Genomic DNA, 19,464 nt, shown 5'->3' with positions numbered 1-19,464 from the left:
GCAGGAGCAGTCTTTTGAGTTGGATACCTACCCATGATCGTGATGAATGGCATAGCAGACTCAAAGGGCCGAATGGCCTACTCCTGCACCTGTTTTTGATATTTCTGTGTTTCTGTTAGTGGATGACTCTTTTCTGAGACTCGGTTCCTCAATCAAGCACCATATGGCTTTGAACAAAGCCTCCAAATCTTCCTGTCCACTTCCAAGACCTGTATCTCATGAACAACCCAACACAGGTTTGCTTGTTGTGTTTCTGCGTAGAAAGCTGCAGGTTATCGGATGAGGCCTGTAAATGGGTAATTAACGTCCAGTTGGCGATAGGACGGAGAGGCCATTCATGGGCTTTCCTGCCTCAGATTTCATCTTAGAGGTTTGGAGGTGGCATGGATCCTCAGCTGTCAGCCTTTCGTCAGGATAAATGTACCCCTTCCATCAACCTTGCAATGGAATTTACATTAAATTCTGCACTAGATATAGTCCCTACATCACAACAGTAATTACATTTCAAATTTGAAGCTTTTTCGGATGTCCAGAGCTTGTGCAGGCACTACAGCAATAGGTTTTCTTTTTGTTTTTTTTAATCTGTAAAACATTAACTGTTAATAAAATCTTTGGACATCCTTAGGAAAGGTACAGGTGCCAACCAAAGCAAAATCTGCTGCATCTTTTGTCATGTTCAATCTGTTGATTTTAGGGTCATTTCAGACTTTAAAATTACTAAAAACTTGCTAACCTCTGATCTAAGAGGAAGTGAATCGACTATTTTGCAGAACCTTTTACTACATAGGTAATTGTATATGACTTACAAAAAAATTCCATGTCAGGCAGTTATTCAGACTTGAGCAGTATTGGTTGTTTATTCTAAGTTATTCCTGTTGAAGAATGTCAAAAAGAATAAAACATTAACAGATGCTCAGAAAGGGCTTTCAATCTGCAGTGTGTATTTCATGTTCTCAACTCATGGCCCAATGTGCATTGTTTATCTTCAGTTCAGAATACCACATTACCAACAATAGCACACTCTGGAATGTAATATGCCAGTTTAAAACTTGATCCATTGATATCTTTAACCTGTTATTTGAATAACAGAAACTTGTACTTTGAGAATCTCAAGTTTTTTTTTTTAATTTCTGTTCCATGGCTTTTCAAACTCCTTTTTAGGGAAATAGAATTTCTGAAAAAGGAAACAGCTCAAAGGAGAACTTTAGAAGAAACTGAAAACTCACATAAAGAAGAGATTGAGAAACTTAAGAGCAAGGTATGATTCCAGCCTCCTCATAGTACTGGAATACGATGAATATATAATTTGCATACCTCAAATATTATTGTATATATCAATATTGTACATCTCAAATATTCCTCAATGATTTTAAGATTGAGTAGAAACCGTCATTTAAAATAAACAATTGGAATTAGCCTATTACCCAACAAACCTGTTCCTCCATACAATAAGGTTGAGTCTGAAGTTCTACATCAGCCTCAGTCCTTAGATTTTTGAGCGCTATGAAACTTATCAGCTTCATCCTGAATCAACTCATCAATTGAACATCCGCAGCCTCTGGGCTAGAGGATTCAAAGATTCACCACTGTCTGAAGAAATTTTTCCTCATCTCAGCCCTAAATCACTTACTCCTCATCCAAAGACCATCATTCTTAAATTCCAGACTCTCGCGCCAGTGGAAACAGCCTCTATTCTAAATGCGTCAACCCTCAAAGCATTTTCATTTGTTCATTGAGTTTTACAGAGGTCATCTCTCATTCTTCTAAACTTCAGACAACATAGACCCATTCTCTCTCCATGCAGCAACTTTCTTATCCAGGAATTTGTTTTGGGTAGCATTGAATAACAGGTATAACAGAAGTGACCACCTGGTATAAGCCACTATTAATATTCAGTTGTCAAAGCTCTAACATATACAGTCCATTATGCCTATTTTGAAACTCATTTTAACATAGGATGCTGGCAGTGAAATTCATTCATCAACCCTTCGAGGAAATGAATTTGGGATAGGATGTCCACTGGAGGGCACTCTCACCTCTGGGAAGCAATTTATTGCTTTTTCAACTATATGCTTCTGTTTTGGATCATACATATTCCATTCAAGTCTGATTTATAACAGGAGAAACTTTTAATTGTAATTTTAAGATACAATTGAAAACACAGACCACATTATTAGCGGACAATGCAAATACAGAAAATAATTTTTCTGATAATGTGCAAAGTGTTCGCTGGTGTAATGCTGCCTTCACTAAACAATATTTTAGTGTTTGGTTCACTTCTGATAATTATCCCTTTCAGAACTGGAATAACATATTCAGTGTTGAATATGCACTACACTTTCACCTCCAAACACACTAAATACCTCGGCTAGGGCAGTATACAGGAACGTAAGCATTTAATGCAATATTGTGGGAGCAACCTGGGAGAATTCAATCTTGTACCACTCTAAATTGATAGGAAGCTCCTCACATGTTGAAGCAGAATATTTTCTACTTTTAAAAAATAAGGGTTGAAGTATATCAGGAATCATACGGTTCTGTCATCATCAAGAATTTGGCCATTTCTTTAACCCAATTTCCATTATGCTTGCCATTTTAATTATTTTCAAAAACCATGTATTTTAAAAGTTTAATAATGGAATGCCCGTGCAGATTTTGTTCAAACGGTACTGGGACCTCACCCAATGATATAGTGTTTGGGGTGACATTGGGTAACCATTTTATACGAACATGCAAATAGAACCTTGCCCTATGCAGAAAGAGTGAGGCAATGTGCTCCAATGATTATACATCTTGAACCTACTGCTAGTAATCTTTGAAGACAGGTACTTAATGCTGCTGCATGACATTGGATTTTTGCAGAAAGATCAAAGCATTTAAAATAAGTAGTTTAACAGTTGGTTAAACTGATGGCGGAATGCTGTATGAATTAGAAAGTTATGTGTTGAGCAGCTGGTATTGGCAATAGCAAATTCTAAGCCACGATTTTGTGGAAAAGACTGAGCAGACCCCAAGGCTCAGTTTTATTCCTATTCTCTAACTTCGTCATAAAGTTGACGTCTATAAACATTGATACAGATACAAGTTCGAGGGTAAGACTTTACCTCTGCCTTGCAGCTCTAAACATGACAACTATATCACAGATTGCTCAGTGTACACCTCCTTTTTTTTTCCATTGCAAATAAATAGAGGAGTAAATTTAAGACTTACTGGAATAATATTAGGGTCAGAATACTGGTTTCTAGTCTGAGTATGAGATCCCTGTAAAAGAGTGTAGGTTTTGTTCTGACCTCCATATTTGCCTCCAACCTGGCCTGAATTTTACAGGAGGCTAGTGAGGCGTAGTATGTGGCACCTGCTATCCCCCTAGGTGACTGTTTGATTTTGTCCAGTCAGAGGGTGTGTACAGGGTGCCAGTGGATATAGTCCAGGGCATACCCAGCAGGGTGACTTGCTCAGCTTTGGGCAGGAGGGGAGCCTCATTCATGGGCCCCTTTTCCTGATCAGGGGCATCTTCAGGTCAGAGCAGCCCTGGGCATTTTGTCACCCAATGATCCAGCCCTTCATCCCCTCTGCTCTAGTCTATCTCTGGGATTTCCTGTTCCGGTCAAACTGTTGTACTCAGTGTTATCCCAGCCAGAGAGATTGGCTTACAGGAATTCCCCTCCAAAAAGAGGAAAAGATCTCCCACCCAGATAACTAACTTTTCCCAGAATGTTTAATGGCTGTGGGGCAGCCACTGGAGGGTTGGGATGTGGGTTAGGGGTTTATGGAATGGTGTTTCTCCAAAGATTTTTTTGGTAACAGTGCAAGAAACCCCTCCAACCAAAAGAATTCTGCCCCGGAGTGAAAGTTTCCTGTTATGAAGAAAAGGTGGAACAGAGAAGGTTCAATTGAAGTGAATGGAGGCTTCAAAATTGCAGAAGTATTGGGCAGTATTGGTGTGCTGGTAATGTCACTGGACCAATGAGCTCACACCTCAGGTTACCGATCAGAGATATAGTTATTTCGTACGTAGGGTGAAATTTGAATTCAGTAAAAATCTGGAAGACAAAAACTAGCTCAATGGTGGCCATGTAACCACTGTTGAATGTCGTACTAACCCATCTGCTTCACTAATATCCTTGAAGGAAGGAAATCTGCCATCTTTACCTGGTCTGGCCTACGCGTGACTCGAGACACATAGTAATGTCATAGAGTTGTACAGCACAGAAACAGACCTTGTGGTCCGACTTGTCCATGCCAACCAGATATCCTAAATTAATCTTAATCCCATTTGCCAGCATTTGGCCCATATCCCACTAAACCGTTCCTATTCATATACCCATCCAGATGCCTTTTAAATGTTGTAATTGTACCAGCCTCCACCACTTCCTCTGGCAGCTCATTCCATTCGCACACCACCCTCTATGTGGAAAAGTTGCCCTTCAGGTCCCTTGTAAATCTTGACCCTCTCATCTTAAACCTATGCCCTCTAGTTTTGGACTGCTGTACCCTGGGAAAAAGACCTTGGCTATTCGTCCTATCCATGCCCCTCAGCCTCTGATGCTCCAGTGAAAATAGGCCCAGCCTATTCAGCCTCTCCTTTTAGTTCCAACCCTCCAACACTGGCAACATCCTTGTAAGTCTTTTCTGCACCCTTTCAAGTTTAACACCTTTCGTAAAACAGGGAGACCAGTGGTTAACACTTAACAGGCTTCTGGGCAATTAGGGATGGGCAATAATTGCAGGCCTATCCACTAACGCCCAAACCCTGTGTGTGAATTAATTTTAAAAAAAGATTGGTTTCACTCGCTAACAAAGCAGTAACTAAGTAGCATAGAGTCTGGAAAGCTGTGCTGTGCCTTAATCATGAAAATGCCAATGTAACATTACTGTGTTAATTGTATTAAATAAACAGGGAAGTAAGTTGTCCATTCTAGGTAACAAACTGGATGCTTTACCAAAGTTATCTCTGTCTACGCCCTCAAGTGGCAAAGAAACAAAGCCAACCCTATTTCATATTCTGCAACTGAAGTCATTTCTCAGGCTCCAGTATTGTAAGTAGTATTATATGATAACAATATAACATTTCAGTTCCAATTCTCCAACCCACATCCGCCATCAGTAAGGCTCAATATATGCTGTATGTTGTATATTTAGATACCATTTCAGGAGCATGAATCCAGTCATTGGATCTCACAAAATAGCTCCTTGAACCTGTCTGCCTCAGGCTCAATTCTGCTAAACGACACATAAAGAACTGTGGGTGCAGGAAATCTGAAACAAAAACAGAAATTGCTGGAGAAACAAAACATTAACTCTGCTTTCTCATCACAGATGCTGCAGGACTTGTTGAATTTCTCCAGTAATTCCTGTTTTTGTTTCAATTTTGTTCTCTATTTGTAAGTGTATATTATTATGATTAATGATATCATTCGGTAGGGAGAGGGGCTGAAACTCCTTCAGCCCAGGTGCCGGGATACGGGTAGGTGTTGCTGCTTCCCAGGGGGGAGTTGTTGGGGAGGTGGAAAGTGGAACATGCAGCTGCTGCAGCTTGAGATGATGGTGGTGGGGGTGGTGGGAAATGGAGGAGGGGGGTTGGTTTATCTTGACAGTGGTGTCAAGCCCAGAGAAATTTGCAAAACATCTGATGAGTAAAGGGTAAATCTAATCCTAATGGATAATAATGGATTTTTAAAACCTAAGGCTGTGACTGAGATCATGAAATAATATTTTTATTATTTTACTGATATGAAATATTGCAATTGTACTATTTAACATATATACCAATCTTATTCTCAAAACCAATTGAGACCAGATATACATTTCAACATGGGTGAATCTCAGTTGACATTGTCATTTCATAATTCTTGCAATTTTCTGCGCAAAAAAATGAGACAATGAACATGCTTCATGTTCATGTGAATTTCTGTTAAAACATAATCATAAGACACTGGAGACAATAATGTTGAGGTGGTAGGAGTGCAGGATGGAGTTTGCAAGCTGTATAATGGATCACGAATCATTGATGAGTGTAGCCTGTATCATTCCATCCGTGTCTCTGTGCATGCACTGAGGAACCAGATGAAATCACCAATCATTTATAACAAAATAATTGAATTTATGATGCTATCAAAAGTAAAATGTTATGATTCAATTGCCTTTATGAAGATATGGCTCAAGGGCAACAAAGAACAGGAACTGAATGTTAAAGGATATTTGACATTCAGGAGGGATGGGCGAAAACTTTGAGTACTTGGAGTGGTGCTGATAATAATGGTCAGGGTCAATGTATTAGTGAGAGAGGATCTCCAATTGGATGTGAAACCTGTTTAGCATCAGAATCATAGAATCCCTAAAGTGTAGGAGCAGGGCATTCATCCGATTGATCCTCCTAAAGGCATCCCATACAGACCCCCTCCCTGTAACCCTACATTTCCCATGGCTAATCCAACTAATTTACGCATCCCTGGACACTACGGGCAATTTAGCATGGCCAATCCACCTAACCTGCATAGCTTTGGATTGTGGAAGGAAACCGGAGTACCCAGAGGAAACCCACACAGACACAGAGAGCGTGCAAACGCCAAACAGACAGTTGACCAAGGGTGGAATCGAATCCAGGTCCCCAGCACTCTGAGGCAGCAGTACTAACCACTGAGCCACCATGCCACCTTGTTTAGATGGAGCTAAGAAGCAGTAGGGGCAGCAAACATTGGCAGTAATGGTTTGTAGACCGCCAAACACAAGTGGTAATATAGAGCATGGTATAAGTAAGGAAATTAGAGGTGTATGTAGCAAGGTGAGTGCAGTGATCATGGGTGATCTACTTACAAACTAGGTCAATCTAATGGACACCAGTGCTGAGGAGGAAGAATTTCTGAAATTGGTTTGAAGTAGTTTTCTGAAGCAATATGGTGAACAATGTGTAGGCTGTGCAATGAGAAACGGCTAAATCATAATCTTGTTGTAAGAGAACCTTCAGAGAATAATGAACATGGTTTGATAGAATTTTCCAATCAATCTGAAAAAGATCTAGTTCAATCTGAAACTAAGGTTTTAAATCTAAACAAGGGCAACTATGAAGGTGTGAGTGAGGAGGGAAATGGCTGTGGTGGAAAAATACACTGAAAGGTTTGATGACTAATAATTAGTGGCTGGTATTTAAAGAAGGTACTGTTGGTTTTCAAAAAATAATTCCTTTTAAGGTAAAAATACACAAGAGCAAAAATGAGAGAGCTCTGACTAACTAGGGAAGTTAAAGATAGTAGATCAAAGCAGGAAGCAGATTTCTGAAGAAGGGTCCAGACCTGAAACTTTCCTGCTCAGCTTTCCTGCTCCTCTGATGCTGCTTGGCCTGCTGTGTTCATCCAGCTCTACACCTTGTTATCTCAGGAAGCATATAAAGTTGCTCAAAAACAGTTGTAAGCCTGAGAATTGAGAGAATTTTAGAATTCAGCAAAAGAGGACCAATGAATTGATAAAGAGAGTTTAGAATAAGAACATAAAATAACAAGTAACATAAAAAAACAGATTATAAAGGCTTTTGTAGACAAATACCACTCCATTGCAGGTAGACAGTGAAGAATTTGGAATAGGAAACAGAAAATTAGCAGAGAAACTAAACAAAAAATTATACTTGTTTCCGCAGAGAAAGACCTAAGAAATCTCCTTGAAATAGTTAAGATCCCAGGGTCCAATGAGAGTGCAGAACTGTAATAAATTAGAAACAAAAACAGAAATTGCCGGAGAAATTCAGCAGGTCTGGAGGTATCTTTGGGAAGAAAGGCAGAGTTAACGTTTCTAGTCCAGTGACTCTTCATCAGAACTATCAGCGGCTAGAAAAAGTGGTATTAAGACTGAAGTAGATTTTAGAGATGGGGAGTGAGTGGTGAGCCGATAGGTGGAGACACAGAGAGAGAGATGTAAAAGGTGTAGGTAAATAAGGAGATTACGGATAACAGGCCAGGTCAGAAGAAAAGCTGAAGAAGTGATAGCAAAGAGCTAAGAGTGAGAACATGGGTTAGCTGCGCTGAATGCGACCCATATAGTGTGATAATGTGTCTAGGAGTAGGTGAGAATTGGTGACTGTGCTAAAAGCAGCCCATGTCATAACAGGACTGAGTGTAGTCTAGGTAAAAAAAAAACATGGAAGGATGGAACTAGGTTGTAAAGGTATTGAACTCCACGTTGAATCCCAGAGGCTACAGGGTCTCCAAGCAGAAAATGAGATGTTGTTCTTCTAACTTGCACTGAGGCTCACTGGAACACTGCAGCATTGTTTCCCCAATGTAGAGGAGACCACATTGTGAGCAGTGAATACAGAAGACAAGATTGAGTGAAATCCAAGTAAATCGCTGCTTCACCTCAAAGGTGTAGCTGGGGCCTTTGATGAAGAGGAGGGAGTCCTGGTAGCATCCTTGCAAATCTTTTCTGCACCCTCTCAAGTTTAACAGCATCTTTCCAATAGGAGGGTGACCAGAATTGTATGTAATATTCTAACAGTGGCCTCATCAATGTCCTCTATAGCTGCAACATAACATCCCAACTCCTTTACTCAGTGCTCTGACCAACAAAGGTTAGCATGCCAAACGCTTTCTTCATCACCCTGTCTATCTGTGACTGCACTTTCCAGGAACTATGCACCTACACCCCTAGGTCTCTTTGTTTGGTAACACTGCCCAGGACCCTACTATTAAGTGTACAAGTCCTGCCCTGGTTTGCCTTTCCAAAATGCACCACCTCACACTTATCTAAATTAAACTCCATCTGCCACTCCCTGTCCCATTAGCCCATCAGATCGAGGTCTCATTGTACTCCAAGATAACTTTATTTGCTGTCCACTACATCACAAATTTTAGTGTCATCTGCAAATTTACTATATTCACATCCACATCATTTATATGAATGACGAAAAGCAATGGACCCAGCACTGATCCTTGCAGCACACTGCTGGTTACAGGCCTCCAGTCCGAAAAGCAATTCACTGCCACCACTCTATGTCTCCTACCTTCAAGCCAATTTTGTATCCAGTTGGCTAGCTCATCCTGGATCCCATTTGATCTAATCTTACTAACCAGTCTGCCATGCGAATTTTGTTGAACGTTTTGCTGAAGACCATATAGACAACGCCTACCACTCTGCCTTCAACAATCTTCTTCGTCACCTCTTCAAAAAACTCACTCAAGTTAGTAAGACACAATTTCCCACACAAAAAGCCATATTACCTATCCCTAATCAGTCCTTGTTTTCTAAATGTGTGTAAATCCTGTCCCTCAGAAACTCTTCCAACAACTTAACCATCACCAGTCTGTGGTTCCCTGGCTTTTCCTTACAGCCTTTCTTAAATAATGGAATCACATTAGCCAACCTCGAGTCTTCCAGCACCTCTCCTGTGGCTGTTGATGATACAAATATCTCAGCAAGGGCCCAGCAATCTCTTCCGTAGCTTCCCACAAAGTTCTGGGAAACACCTGATCACATCCCAGTGATTTATCTACCTTTATGTGCTTTAAGACCTCCAGCACCTCCTGCTCTGTAATATGAACTCTTTTCAAAACATCACTGTTTACATTCCCAAGTTCCCTAGCTTCCACGTCTTTCTCCATATAAGTGCTGACACAAAATATTTGTTTAGTATCTCACCCATCTCCTGTAGTTCCACACATAGATGGCTACAATGATCTCTAAGGGTTCCTGTTCTTTCCCAAGTTACTCTTTTTGCTCTCAGTGTACTTACTGAATCTCGTTGAATTCTCCTTAACTCTGTTTGCCAAACCTATCTCACGTCCCCTTTTTGCCCTCTTGATTTACCTCTTAGGTATACTCCTGCTGCTCTTATACCCTTCTAGGGCTTCACCCGGTCCCAGCTGTCAATATCCGATATACGCCTCCTTTTTCTTGACCAGAGTCTCAATTTCTCCAGTCATCCAGAATTCCCTACACCTACCAGCCTTGCCCTTCACACTCAACAGGAACATACTGTCTCTGAACTCTTGTTATCTCATTCCCACTCCCCATCCATCTCTTTACCTGCAAATAGCCTCCCCCCAAACAACTATTGAAAGTTTCTGTCTAATACCATCAAAATTGGCCTTACTCCGATTTGGAACTTTAACTTTTTGATTACTTCTATCCTTTTCTGTAACTATTTTAAAACAAATAGAATTATGATCAAGATAACAAGGTGTGGAGCTGAATGAGCACAGGCCAGGCAGCGTCAGAGGAGCAGGAAAGCTGTCGTTTCGGGTCTGGACCCTTCTTCAGAAATCTGAGTTAGAATTATGACCACTTGCCCCAAAGTGGTCCCCCATTGACACCTCACTCACTCACCCTGCCATATTTCCCAATAGAAGGTCAATTATTGCTCCTTCTCTGGTCAGTACATCCACATATTGGAAAGAAAGTTTTCTTTTACACACTTAACAAATTCCTCTCCATCCAAGCCCTTAACATTGTGTCAGTCCCAGTCCATGTTTGGAAATTACAACCTTTTTTTTCTTACAGATATCTGAGATCTTCTTATATACTTGCTTCTCAATTTCCTGCTGACTGTAGTACAGTCCCAATAAGGTGATTTTCCTTTCTAATTTCTAAGTTCCAAAAACATATCTTCATTGGATGATCTCCCAAAAATATCATCCCTAAGTACAGCTGTAATGTTATCCCTGATCAAAAGTGCCACTCCCCCTCTTCTCTTGCCTCCCCTTCTGTCCTTCCTGTAGCATCTATACCCTGGACCATTAAGCTGCCAGTCCTGTCCATCCCTGTACCACGTTTCTGTAATAGCTTTGATATCTCAGTCCCATATTCCCAACCATGCCCTAAGTTCATCTGCCTTACCTGTTAGGCCTCTTACATTAAAGTCAATGCAGTTCATCATTCCTACCTCATTCTCAGCAAAGCTCTTGTCTGTCTTGACTGTTTGACTTGATTCCCTTATCTGCTGTACCAGCCTCAGCCTTTTCTCACTATCATTTTGATTCCCACCCCACCCCTTACTAGTTTAAAGCCTCCTGAGTAGCACTAGCAAATCTCCCTACAAGGATATTTATTTATTTATGGTCACGTGTATTTTGTATAATGTCGCTACTGTCTGGCACCATCTTATAAATAAACCAAGCAGAGAATACAAAAGCAGAAAAATAAAGAAAAAAACGTTCAACTTTACAGTCCTCCTTGTTAAGTGCTGTGCCAGGCCTGGTGGCCAGGCATGGGTCCTCTTTGCTGTGCTGGCACTGCTGGAACAAGAGTTGCCATTCTTTGGTGCCATCTCACCACCACTGAAGCCCTCACCACTGTGATTCCTCACTGGACCTCGGTGATGCAGCCGCCACTGATGCTGCAGGGTACTGCACCAGCCCAAACTTGACTCCACTGCCACCCTGTGTCCACTTCAGGCCCACCCCATCAATTCAGCTGCTGCCACAGGCTTTTGTACTGAGGCCAAACTCGCCTCCATGACTCTACGCTGGATGTTGTCGCCCACGGGAGCCCAAACTCGCCTGTGCTGCAACAACTCTGCGTTGGCGCTCGGACAGCCTCATCAATGCAGAAGCTGCCGGGAGCCCAGGCTCATCGCTGCTGCTATGAGTCTCCACAAGACCCACTTGAGTCCACGCTGGGCTCACTCGCCGCTGCCAATCCCATTGCCATGACTGAGTTCTCTGTCCGTGAGAGCAGTTTGCTACTCTGCTGATGGACTGAGACCAGATTGTATCATGCAAGATATTCTGTGGAGGATGATCTGCCAATATTACCAAATACTAAACCATCTTCTGTGCACCTGTACCAGCGCCAACATCCACCAAAGACCCCAGAGCTTGCAGCCTGTAACAACTCAATTCTTAAGGGAGTTAACCATCAATAGATGGACATCTTGTCTTTCCTCTAGAAGAAGCATAGCTCCAATATAACCTGTTCTCTTGTCTGTGAATCTCTGAGGTGCTATCAACTTTAAACATTCAAGCTGACCAAAATATGCTCGATACCCAAGCATATGCATCTAGATAAGCTTTACTACATTTTGACAACAGTATGTGTTGCCTTCCTTTTGAAAGGATGATCTGTTGAATACACATTATTTCTGAATGACTTCTTGTTCTTTCGCTTATGCCCTGGCAGCACAAATAGTGCGAATCAGCTCTCGACATCGAACAGGAGCTGGCATCAGTGTAAAAGGAAGACATTTTGGACTGAGTTGAGATGGAATTGCTCCACAGAAGATAGTGAGGCTTTGAAATTCCCTACCCCCATCAAGATATGGAAGCTTTAACTAAGTTCAAGATAAATAATAATAGCTTTTAGTTACTGATGACATCAAGTTGTGGGAGAATAGCATGATGTTCTGGATTTGAGGCAGATAATCAGCCATGATCTATACTAGAGGAGCTGGCTCGAGGGGCTGAATGGCCTACTCCTGGTCCTTTGTTTCTATGTCTTTGGAAACTTCACCCAAATTCTTGAAATTCCCCCCCCCCCGCCGGCCAACACCACTAGTATAAATCACTACCATGATTATAATTGACACTATGTTAAACAATCTACTCACTTCATACAAATACTGCATCAGCTTGGACTTAGAAAGTCTGATAGCTGAAGCTTATGCATGGACATTTCCTCTTCCTGGAGGTGGCAAAACAGTTGGAGGAGAAGGGGAAAAGAATTGAGTGGTTTGGCCCTAGATAGATACCTGTCCCATGCTCACCAGATGACCAATTAAATTAATTTATGAGAGTGAAGGTCCACTGAGTACTTTCTGAAACTGCCACAAACAGGAACCTTAATGGAGGCATTATGGCCAGTTAAGGGCCTCAACTGATGCCCTTCTCACCACACCCCACCCCCATACTGTGGTGTACATTCCCAGAGGGTGAGGAATGTGTCTAGTTTCCCAAATGGGAAGCTAAGGTGACCTGTCTGACAGTTTGGGTGTGTCAAGCTCCATCTGCCCCAATTTAAAGGCATAGATATGAATGGGATGTCAAGGGGGTGGCATCTCAAAGCCACCACCCACCCCCACAACCTTTCCTCTCTGATGCCATCTTCCTGCAGTCCCTCCACGCTCACCTAATTCTTATTGGACACCTTACTATGTGGTCTATACAACATTACTCACCTACGTACCTGGCATCTCCCTTTGGTGCCCTGCTTTCCTGAATTGGCAACTAATAAAACAGTCAGTGACACCTTTGCATATAAGTTTATTTGAGTTGCCAAGCTTAATGCATATTTTATTATTGCCTCTGTCTTAATAAGACTTGGAATGAAAACACTGAATTAAATTTGAAGTGTCTTTTGATTTCTATTTAACTTTTCAGAGTTGATCTCAGATTTATCGGCCAAGTAATGTAATTGCTGTCAGTACATGATCTTTCAGACTCCTCCTTCCATAATTGGAAACAGTTAAACACAGCTTTTACAAGTTGTAAGGAGATAGTAGGAACTGCCAATGCTGGAGAATCTGAGATAACAAGGTGTGGAGCTGGATGAACGTAGCAGGATGAACACAGAAGAAGGGTCCAGACCCGAAACGTCAGCTTTCCTGCTCCTCTGATGCTGCTTGGCCTGCTGTGTTCATCCAGCTCTACACCTTGTTACTCTCTTTTACAAGTTGTAATATGTGTCTGAATGGTAAGCAATCTACTCAACCAAGTTAAAATTTGACATGTGAAATTTCCAATTTTTTTCTTCCTTTTATATAACATCCCTAATAGGAAATTATATTAAAAAAACACTTCTTTAGAGATTTATGCCCTTACAGGTTTTGACCCCTTGAAAGAGGCAGGTAGTGAATCAGATAGCTTTCACCATATCTGAACGCCACCACAGCCTGCAACTTGTTCATCACTAGCCCAGTAACTACTGGGAAATGCATTCAAATTAAATTATGACAATAGGCAACAGTGACAACTAGGTTGATTAAGATAGCGGATTGGCCTGCATGTGGTCTGATCAGGCAAAATGTAAAATTGGAGCAATTCTTACATTTCTTATGGTAGACAAGTGATTATCCATGAAAAGGACTTCATTGGCTATGAAACACTTTGAGGTATTGTGAGTTCGTGCAATGCATAAGCACAAATCTTTCTTTATTGAAAATTAATTGGAAAGAGAAATTACTTTACAACAGTAATTGCAGTTTTTGTAACAGTACTACCATAGCGTTTTTTTCGTTCATCCCGGGAAAAGTCCAAATCATTTCCTTTTTGATTTTGTATCCAGGTGCAAAAAATAGTAAAAAGAAAGTTAATGGAATGTTAACCTTAATCTTGAGAGAGCTGGAATACAAATGGATGGAATTTATACTGTGTTGTATAAAACTCTGCTTCTAAAAAGCCCCGAGTAGTGAGTCAGCACCGTACGTCATTGGTTTTGGATGGATGGGGTGCAGAACAACTTCATCAGAATGATACCAGGGCTAAGAGGCATAAAAATTACAAGAACAAGTTGCCTTGCTGAGGCTTTTATTCCTATGAGCATGGAAAATTTAATGCTTTTCCGTTTGAGGTGTTTAAAATGATTGAAGGATCTCACAGAGTGGGTGGAGAGAAACTACATCCTTTGTTAGGAAGTCCAGAACATACTTTTAAAGTGTACTGTTCAGGAATGAAATCATGAGATTTTTTTCCCCACAAAGTATTGAAAATCAGTCATAGATTTAAGAGGTCTGTAACCAAAGCGAGTCAATGAAATTAAGATTGATTCCAACAACTGATTGGAACGAGGTTCCAGTGGATCTCATTGACTGAGATTGTTGATTGGGGATTCTAAACTGGGCCAATCAGGGAGCCCTGGCTGACAGATATAAACAGAAGATAGAGAGCCTCCTAATTCTAGAGACTGCCTCTGAGCTAACTGGCCTGAGTCCTTGTACTGTGCACGCATAAATAAAAAAGTGACTTGGTGACAGGATACCTACCTCCTTGGAGTTGTTTCACTAATCATTATCTAATTTAAAGGAGGAGCAGACTTGAGGGCTGAGTGGCATATTCAAATACCTATTTCTGTCAGTCAGAGAAAAGCAAATTGTCCTATCCATGCATACTTGCACCTCCCCACCCGCAATAATAGCCACTTCAAGGATGTCATAGTCAAAGGCCTAAAATTACGGTGGCAATATCATAAAGAATGATTATGGATTTTTTTTACATACTGTTCTCACTGCTGTTTTATGAATATTTTATACAGGTTACGGAACTGGAGACAAGTCTAGAGTCAATGAAAAATTCCAATGCAATTTAGACGTGAAGATCTCTTTCCATCACCTTTACTTAAAATAAAACCTTCATGTCAGAGCAACAGGCCTTGGAAAATTGACATTTTCCTGTTTGTTTTCCTCTGGAAGGTTTGTATGAGTTGCATTCAGTGCAAAGGATTGTGTTTATGGGAAGTTTTGCATTGTTGTCTTACATAAAACAATTTGCCAAGTCACTTTCAAACAGATGGCCAAATCAGAGCTGCTCAGTGAAGTGGTAAAGGGCAGCAATGAACTGGTCTGCACTAAGATTGGACTTGCTCCTCCAGCCACAGAACTAGGACTGTCCCATTCAGTTTATTTAGTTTATACAAAAACAATCAAAAGGTTCTAACAAACGAATGTTCATTGAGGGCATCATCAATACAAAGGTAAATTGCAATGTTGCTGTTCGTTCTAAGTCTTTGGTGAACTATTACTTTAAGAATAAAAAGAGGTGTCACTTGTCCTTATGTCATGAGTGAGAATGCACAAGTTTTTTAATGTCTGAACTCAAAGGCAGGTTCAATCAATGGTGTATTTTTTTTCTTGTTATGTGTGATTTACTTTTGCAAATTAATGTAAGCCATACTTATTTTATCTATTTGTTTTGTTCTGTTCTGTATTGGAAAGCATTATATTACTAATGATATTGTCACCTCAGTGGATGGTTCATTTTATATCTGCATAGTGTGACGGTACCAGTATCAGTCGTAACAAACTTTGTTATTAGACATATAATTTTAAAATAAGATAAACCAAATTTCATTACTTTGTTACTGAACAAGTGAGTATGAATTGGAATTAAAACTTGTATATTAAACTGGGAATGTAAGGTTGAATAGTGGTTGCTGTAATGGACTAATGAAGTAGATGGTTGCTCAGTTAAAGATATTGAAAATATTTCATTTGTGGTATTTGGCTGTTTTTTTTAAACTGTATCTGCTTCCTTATTCCATGCTTCTCTTGGATCTACCAAGCCTTATCATTCATCCCTATTGTTATTCATTGTGCCATATTTGGTAGATCTTTTCAATATTGACATTACATATGTACAGAAATGAAGATGAGTGTTTGTGTAGATGTATAGCTGAAATCCATGTAATTTGTAGTATAAGATGTAAGAATACGAAAGAACAGTGCTGCACTGTTTTAAAAAAAAAAGTATGTTACATGGCAAGATTGGTTTCTAGAGCTGTGTATTACAGAAGCGAAGGAGTCTGACATTGTAATTGAATGATTTCTCCATAGGGTGAAGGATGGTAGTGCAAGGAATATATAGACATATATGAATCCATTTTAGCATTTATTTTTTAGAACCCTTAATTTGCTCTACCCACCTGTCATCACAGATGTATCCCTTGGCAAAAGCCAATTTCTGACTTTTCCTGTAAATTCTCAATGGCTGTGTCCATTTGTTTACCAATTCCAAATGAGGTGGGACTGAAACAGATGGCTTGAGTCATGTGAACAGAGAGCGCATGTCTCTTCAGAGAATCTAATAAGACTTAAATGTGTGAAAGCGTATGCAGTCCTGTTTCCTGCTTGTTACCATGCCAACAAGTATAAAAATATATGTACACACGATAGTTAATTTCACACTGGAATATGTACAAATGGTATGGTATGGAGGTAATTATTGCAGTTTGTATGGAACATTGTTCCATTTGTACAGCTGCTATCCTTATCCAAAATGTTTAATAAATGAGTACCATTCTATCCATTACCAGCATGTCCTGTCCCAGTCTCAGTACCAGCTACTGGGAGAGGCTGGATATTCAGCTTGGCCAAGCCTCCAAATATGTAGGCTGTCCATTCTGCATCTGACATCCAGATACTATTTATATATTGTTGGCATCACAACCAGATGAGTTACCCAACAAGTACTGTGCATTGTTCAGTCTCATATTAATTATTGACAATAAAACTGATGAGTTCCTCCAGAAGAACCCTCGGAGATCAATCTCTTTGGACTCATCTGCATGCCACACTTGTTCTTTTTGTAGCATGAGGCGGCATCACTGAATGCAGCAACACTAGGAAGTAGTGTGTGGGCAACAAAAAATGTTTTACAAGATGGAAAGCAGTTGAACAAACGTCTAAGCTAAAGTGTTTTAGATGACTTAGACTGTGCAGAAATTGATCCAATTAATTAAGTTTTGAGAAATTAGTATTTAACTAGATAAAGGTTACATGAGACTAGCTTAAAGTGTAGAGATTGACATTTGGTGATAAGCCTCTGCTCCATTTACTATTGGACATAAAAGCAAAAGCACTGTAACATTGTGGGGGTACCTGGTGAAACCTAGTGCAGGGGGCCTATGAGAAGGGTGCCTTGAGTCAGCACACAAGTAGTGCATGAGTTTCATTGGACCTCAGAATGGGGTATCCGTTAACAAAGTCACCATTTTGAAAAAAAATCTCTGAAGACCTTTCTAGCTGCCTGTCAGACCCACCCTGTGTCACCTCTTGTAGCCAGCAGTTTGGTCACCTCTGTGCCCTAAACCCTCTTCATTACAACATGATTGTCCATGCAAGGTGGTCCTTCACTGATTGCTGGTGCCCACTGTTCTTAACTTGGTACTCCTAGAACCTCAGAAATAAGATGGTCAGAGCCCCAGAAGGTTGTTATCAGTCCTGGATATTTACAATCTCTCAAAGCCAGTTGAAACATTGGACATAAGTAGCAGTATCTCATGGGATAGAGTTCTGGAGACTCATCAAAAATGCAAATTCAAATCATATTTTCTACTGTGATGCAATTTTCACTATCTGAATTTTATTGCACTCAATAATTGAGGTTTCCAGGTGGTCAGATAAGCCTTTGGAGCAAGAACCTTGCAGTCTATTTATAGTGTTCAGTGAAGGAAAGCTAGAAACATGAGGTCTACCTCCGTTCTCTTTGATCTTTCTAAAGAAATTAAGGAACATGCTTGTTATGTGGTAGACTGGAGGTTTTGTTAGGGGGTGAAAAACAATTTTCATTTGGAATCAGAAAATTTATGAAGTTTTGTTACTTATTAATTGCAACTTTCCACCTATAGTAAGTGGCCAGTAATAAGTTAGAAAGGACTGTGTGGTGCATTGTGATATCGTCCTTTGAACTTTTCCCAAACTGATAAAGTGACAATGTCCTTTTCCTGTCTCTAGTGGTTTGAAGTGGATGGCATTGGTCACTCTGAGCCAATTTCCACTTTCTCAGCAATAATTAACATTAGATTTCAAATCACACGCTGTGATAGAGATATATAAAATGAGAGTACAGCTAAGGGACATTATAATAATGGTCTAGAGGAAGCATAATTTTGCATCTTAGTCATGTCCTCAGAATGCTTTGTGTTAATACAAGGTGCAGAAAGTAGTAAAATATTCCACTGGCACTGACATCCGTCACCTTGAAGAGCACAAGAATGCCTCCACATTATACTGGATATTGCAATGAACATTTACAAAGATTTAAAGTATTGAGCTTAAGCAGCAAGCTACACATCCAGCCTGGTTCAAATTCTTGTTTAGAACTGCCATTTCTCCATCATTTTGGAAGGAGAGGTGGAAAACGCTGAGCCATATTGGGTTTTTGTTATCTGCGTACACAGGTGCTGTTGCTGCAGACTGTTACAGTTTTGAGATTTCCGCAGCCAATAGTTTGCATTAAGCCCTGTGCCCACTGTTTGAGATTTTACTGGGATTGATTGATTTCACTTGTGTATATGTGATAATTGTATTTGGTGAAATGTATACAAACTTCAGCAAAGTTAAATTGTTTATTTTATGGCTTTCAACCATGTTAGCTCAATGTTAATTAAATTTCCTGTTGAAAAGGTATTACCTAGCTTATATGAAATTATTAACCTTCTGTTTCTTTTTACTATGATTAATCTTGTCCAAAAGATTCTTAAGTTATATAACAAGGATCACACTGAGGTTGTTACAAGAAATTTGTAGGAACAGAGTTCTTAATGTTTCTGGGATGTCTTGCTACTGATAGGTAGGCTCGTCCTGATGTTTTGCCCCATGTTAAATTTGAATGTCATCTCTTAAAACCTACTTTATTTTGAATGTATATTAAACATATCTGAACTCATTTCTTCTAATGATGTGTAGCATGAATTCAAACAGTACAGTACAGAATAAAGTTGACAATACACTTCTGTAGGATGTGCCCTTTTAAGATCATATATTTTCCATATTCAGATGATATTGCATAAAAAGAAATTGACATATCCCTTGCAGTGAGGTCATCTTAT

At 40.1% G+C, this 19,464-nt stretch overlaps 1 protein-coding gene across 1 annotated transcript in view; it reads left to right on the top strand.

Annotated features, from left to right (window-relative positions):
* The window catches only part of LOC109912582 (neurabin-2), a 104,305-nt gene extending 85,334 nt beyond the window's left edge, over positions 1-18,971 (top strand). The window contains exons 6-7 of the mRNA XM_048614404.1: positions 1,162-1,258; positions 15,172-18,971. Coding sequence (XP_048470361.1) covers positions 1,162-1,258; positions 15,172-15,225 — 151 coding nt within the window. The 3' untranslated portion in view covers positions 15,226-18,971. The remainder of the gene's footprint in view (positions 1-1,161; positions 1,259-15,171) is intronic.
* Positions 18,972-19,464: the final 493 nt, after the last annotated feature.

The sequence above is a fragment of the Rhincodon typus genome, chromosome 30, assembly GCF_021869965.1.
Source record: "Rhincodon typus isolate 14 chromosome 30, sRhiTyp1.1, whole genome shotgun sequence".
Taxonomy (NCBI): domain Eukaryota; kingdom Metazoa; phylum Chordata; class Chondrichthyes; order Orectolobiformes; family Rhincodontidae; genus Rhincodon; species Rhincodon typus.
Note: the sequence above shows the minus strand (reverse complement) of the source record. Positions and strands in the feature narration are given on the sequence as shown.